The 6,244-nt window shown below is 27.5% G+C and overlaps 1 protein-coding gene across 1 annotated transcript; it reads left to right on the forward strand.

The window, feature by feature from the left end:
- The first annotated feature begins 219 nt into the window (after positions 1-219).
- LOC140963093 (E3 ubiquitin-protein ligase SIRP1) lies at positions 220-1,965 on the forward strand. Its single transcript, XM_073422325.1, has 3 exons — positions 220-486; positions 600-715; positions 1,693-1,965. Exons 1-3 carry the CDS (start codon positions 352-354, stop codon positions 1,937-1,939), a joined length of 498 nt encoding a protein of 165 aa, XP_073278426.1. The 5' UTR covers positions 220-351; the 3' UTR covers positions 1,940-1,965.
- Positions 1,966-6,244: the final 4,279 nt, after the last annotated feature.

Here is a 6,244-nt window from a genome sequence, read left to right on the forward strand (position 1 = left end):
TCTTCACCCAACCCCGGTGACCCGGGTGGGGTGTATATATATATATAAATATTATATATATAGTTTTGATATGATAAACATTCTCTATATGTATATTTATGAGTATCGCTGAGTGGCTTCATGTATATTCAATCAGTCGTGTTCAAAAAGGTGTCCACAAATGAATGCTCACAATATCAAAATTATATATATATATATATATACTCTTTCCCCGTAGAATAATTTCATTAAATTGAAAAATGTAATATTGAGCAGTACCACCAAAAGCCTATATTTCACCTAACTTCAATTCCCACAAGATCAGAGAAACAGAGTATAATTTGTCTTACCAAGAATCCATCCATCAATTAAATGGCAGGCATGCTACCTGGAGTGGAAGCTGCAAGAAGAAGAAAATGCCACCAGAGCTCCGAACTACTCCCGTACACAACCGCCTACGGTGGCTTCTCCACAAGGCGCTCTTCTCTGATTTCAGTCTCTTTCATGGTACAAATCATCGGATAATCCAATCCAAATCTACTATACATGCATATAATATTTATGTTGAATTTTTTATTTAAATGTACTTTTTCTTCTTTCTTGGAATATTTAATCTGCAGCGGAATCCAGCGAAGCAGGCATTGTTTGATGACAGCAAGCTTGGTGCGGAAGCGAGGGAGGCGAAGAAGAGGCTGGATGCAAGGCTGCAGCATCGATGGAAGTCCCAAAGCAAAAGGTTGGTTGGTGGAGACGATAATTTCAATGAATTTACAAGTACTATAATTATTATTTCTTGAAATTGCAGATTCTTGGCTCGAATTATTTAGGTTTTGAAGTCAGCATCATTTCATCGCATGACGTAAATAAATAAGAAATCATGAAATAATCATAACACGTAATCTTGGCTATGAATTTGGAATATAAGGACAAATTGATTTTTAATTTGAAAAAATATCGGTTTTATCAGTTCAATGTCTATTGTTTCGTCTAGAAATTAACTGATTAAATCGAAACCATCGGAGTTTATAATTTTGGAGTAGGTCTTTTGTGAGACGGTTTCACGAATATTTATTTGTGAGATGGGTGAATACTACCGATATTCACAATAAAAAGTAATATTATTAGCATAAAAATTAATATTTTTTCATGGATGACTCAAATTAGAGATCTGTCTCACAAAATACGATTCGAGACCGTCTCACACAAGTTTTGCAATAATTGATGGTTTTACAATTTTTTTTAGAATTTTAATAGTGAGACTAATGATTTTTAAAACAAATCAGTTTGATTAAATTTAATTTAGTTTAGACTTTAATAATTCAACAGAAGTGAGAAGATTAAGATGTAGATCCAAAAGTTCTCAAGCAAGGGACGAAAATAATAAATTTTTAAAATTTATGATTGTGAAATTATATTTGTATGTATATAATATATAAAAATATAAAAGTATCTTTTAAAATTTTAGTGGAAATCCACCGTGTCACCCAATTTCTTTTGTCCCACTATTGGTCATAATCATCGTCCCTAATATCAAATCAGTTGAAAGTGTCATTGACGTTATATGTCTGGATCAATGGTATTCACTGAATTTGCAGTGATATATAAAATATCTCTTTAAAATTTATACTTTAATTAGTTCAAATTTTATGATAGAAATTTGTTAATCCAATTTTTTTATGTAATTAATATTTATTTACATGTGGATGATTTCAGATCACCGGGTGAACCAAATAATCCGGCGAAAGAAGAGGTTAGAACGATATCGAAAAAACTAAAATGGTTAAAAATAAAGTGGAAATCAAGTGAAGAAGAAGAATGTGCAGTTTGTTTGGAGCAAGTGAAGGGAGAGGGAGAGAGCATAATGCATTTGCTTTGTGCTCATAAGTTTCACACAAAGTGTTTGGTGCCATGGTTGGAGACCAATGCAAATTGCCCTTGTTGTAGAATGAAAATTCCTTAATAAACATTTTAAATAAATATGTTTAACTGATATATAATAAAATTAATATATAAAAAATTGAACTAAAAGTGATGATTATGTTGTTAGATTAAAAAATTGGACTAAATAATATTTTAAAAAAGGATGTGAAAGAACTGATCTATATGTTACATATGGTACTATACATATAAGAACACCTATAATGGGGTGTTATCCATTGTTAGAAGAGAGAAGGGCGTTCAATTGTTTGATATAATATAAAATTCAAAACATATAATAATAATATTTTAATTTAAACACATAATAACAAACATCGTCTAAAATAATTTTGTTTCATTTTAAATATTTTAATTTAAGAATCCAATTGTCTAAGCTATTAATTACTCTACAAAGAAACAATTGTTTCAAAAATTCAAATATTTCACAAAACAAATATTACAGATAAAAACTTATGATATCATGTTTATTTTCTATATTTCTTCGTATCAATGTTAAACCAGGATATCCTAATCGATCATATCAATTGATGAATATCGAAAAATTATCAAGTACCATGCTTGATTCAATTGAATTTATATGTGTATAATGCAATCCAGTAGGGAGCATTAATAGTTTTTCAACTACATATTTCTTTTCTGATTTATATGTAGTAAGATACATATATTTATCATTTCTTTCATTTATTGTTTGAGTATCATGTCCATAGGAATATATGTCATTAAAACTCAAAAAATTTCTTTTCGATTGTGGTGAATACAAAGCATCATTTATCAAAAATTTTATACCATTATGTGACAAAAAATGTGTTTTATCACAGCTTTTAATCAAGTCTACATGACCTGATATTGTATTTATCGTTGTTTTTGTTGGTTTTAGTTCCTAGAAATATCTTTCATTTCGGAGAATAGTGTGTGTTGTACCACTATCAGTTATACAAACTTATATGAGATTAGTTCCTTGTTTAACTTTGTTCATAGCAGTTTTCATATTTAAACTTAAAAAAATATGCAATGAAAAAAATTACTGACAATACATATGTAATTTATTGAAAAATATAAGAGATATCATAATTATACAATAAAACATTAGCATATCAGCACATGAAAAATAACATATTTTACATTTCAATTCCACAATATGTTTCGTTATCAGATAAATCATTCAGAAAATCTGCAGCATCAAAATGAGTTGAGTCACTCAAACGGTCACCGTGTTCAGTGAAGTTGGTCTCTTTTTCTTTTGTCTTTATTGATTCTTTATAGAGCTTACAAAAGTGCTCGAGGGCTCGAAAAATACGATACCAATGTCTTGTAGTGCCGCATCTAAAACAGGAATTTTCAAATTGTTTTGAGTGATTTTCAATAACACCCATGTTTTCATTATGTCTTTTTAGTGAGTGGTTCTTGACGTCCTTTTGAGATGATTTATAGAAATAACTATCTCGATTGTTTTCAAAACCACGGCCGCGAGTACGACCACGACCACTTCCACGTCCACGACCATGACCACGACCTCGACCAAAACCTTGTCTTTGAATTTGATTTTGGTTTTCAGATTTAAATTTATTTTTACTTACAACATTTACTTCTGAAAATGCTGTTGATCCAGTGGGTCGGGACTGATGATTTCTCATCAGTAGCTTGTTGTTCTTTTCCGTCACAAGAAGACATGAGATACGTTCAGAATATCACGCAAATCCATGCACTCTATATTGTTGTTGTAGAGTTATATTTTATTGCGTGAAAAGTGAAAAATATTTTTTCAAGCATTTTCGATTCCGTAATCTAATGTCGACAAAATTTTAATTGCGAGATTATTCGATACATCGCCGAGTTGTAATCACTGACTTTCTTAAAATCTTGGAATCTTAACGTATTCCATTCATCACGGGGGGTCGGGAGTATAACTTTTCCTATATGTTCAAATCTTTCCTTTAATCCTTTTCATAAAGCCATAAGATTTTTTTCAATGATATATTCACATTTTAATCATTCATCAAGATGTCGACGTAAAAATATCATAGCTTTTGTTTTTTCTTATGATGATGAGATACCGTTTTTTTATGGTCTCATTTAGACCCAATGACTCAAGATGCATTACTACATCGAGAGTCCATGGCATATAATTTTTTCTTGTAATGTCGAGTGCAACAAATTCGAGCTTTGTCAAATTTGGCATGATGGTCCTGTAAAAATAACAATGCATTTTATTAGTTAAGTTCTAAATCTATTGATATGACAATACAAAGTAACAGATAAACTATAAGTACAAGTATTTTTAAAAATAAAGAAAAAATGTGAGGCGGATATTCTCCGATAAATACAAGACTAGTGAGTATATTAACCAAAATAATTATACAAAATAATCTTGAAAGAACCATCTTCTCTTTCTTCTTCAAAGATTTTGATGAAGAAAATTTTTAGAGAGGAAGAGTAAGTTTGAAGTGATTGAATGTGTTTATAAAATCATATTTATAGGGTAAAAACTAGTCGTTTATGACCGTTACAAAATCTTAAAAAAATAAATGTATGTATATGTACTTTTTATGATAATAATATGATGTATATAATGTTAGTCATGTTTAAATAATTATGTATATTATATCACATTATTATAATGAGGTGTCAGGTACTCCTTTTATATAATACTGTGACATTATACAAATATATATATATATATATATATATATAAAATTAATATATAGCACAATAAAATATATAAGAGTGAAATAATCACATCACGTTATTATAATGAGGTTTTATAGACTCTTTTTATATAACTAGGTAAAGACACGTGCGACGCACGTAAAAATACATTTTTATTGTCAATAATTGTTGTTAAAGAAATGAGATCGGAAGATATTAATGTACAGAAAATTATATATTAATGATTTTCATGTTATTTTAGTCAATAGAAAATGAGTAATGCTACATGTACAACCAAATTTGTACAATAATTCTTACAACACAAAAAAATCAATACAAAAATTTTATTTATCAAAATCTCACGATAAATTAAATATAAAATATCATTAGACATTAACAAAATCTCACGATATAATTGTTGTAAATATCGCAGTACGATATATTGGTTGTTCTTTTAACATTATCCGTAGGAAATTCAATGTAATATAATTTGTATAACAAGTATAAAATAAAATGAGTGCAAAAGATATTTGTTTAAAAATTTTATGTGTTATAAATCTAAGGTTATTCTTGAATGGAACGATTTCAATACATTCAAATGTATTTTTGTTATTTAGTGAAGTAACATCGTAAACTTCAAATCCACTCATTTTATGTATATATAGTAGTATTTCATGTTGATTATGATATATTTCAAGTCCACCCAGTAATGATGTAATTTGAAATTCATTCTACTTTATATAAATAATAATATGTGAATAAGTCATGTGTAGATTCAATATTTGATATATTGTTTCATTGTTAACAATAAAATTATAATTCTAATACATAAATTTGAAATCAATTCATCCAAGCGCAATCTAAATAAATTAATAATTGTTGAAAAACATATTAGTAATAAATCTTATAATTTTGTATAAATTAGACATTGGAGAAAATATAATATAGAATTGATATCATAATAATAATTAAAATTAAATTTGAGAGAAGAAAAAATTATAATACATAGCGTTGACCACTTATTTTACCATGTGTTAATGATTTATGAAAATTAAAAATACAATATAGATAATATATTTTAAATTTTAAATTAAATTATTGTGTCAAATGTTTTTTTCTTTTATATTTTCAATTTTTATTCTTACACGATTTTTTATTTTTTTTGTCATCAGCTTTTTCTTCTTTGTGAAAAAAACAATATTCTCATCATCTTCATTAGCAAATCTTATGGTGCTGTCGACATCAATCATTTGCAGTTTCATATCTGTATTTTTTAATTTTTTTTGTTGGACAATTTTTTTTATTATAATTTTGATGCTGAAAATATTTCTCTGCAATAATTTAATTATCCTCAATATTCATTCTTGTGTTGTTATCATATTCTATTACTTATATTTCAATATTGTTACAATTCATGAGACAATTGATGATCGTCTTTTTTTTTATTTCTTATTGTTCGGAATCTACTGATATCTTTTTTCATTCAATGCTTCGTTATTGAAATTTTTTCATATATTTTGAATGTGTTCAATTATAAATTATTTAAATCATTTTCTCAATTTTGAGAAGAAATGTATATTCTTCTCCATTTGATGCCTCTACAGGTCTCCACACAAATTAAGTATTTTTTAGAATTTTTTTTAATCTACAAGCAAATAAAACCAAAGAATTTTGTTATTTT

This window comes from Primulina huaijiensis, chromosome 17 (assembly GCF_012295235.1).
Source record: "Primulina huaijiensis isolate GDHJ02 chromosome 17, ASM1229523v2, whole genome shotgun sequence".
Classification (NCBI taxonomy): Eukaryota; Viridiplantae; Streptophyta; class Magnoliopsida; order Lamiales; family Gesneriaceae; genus Primulina; species Primulina huaijiensis.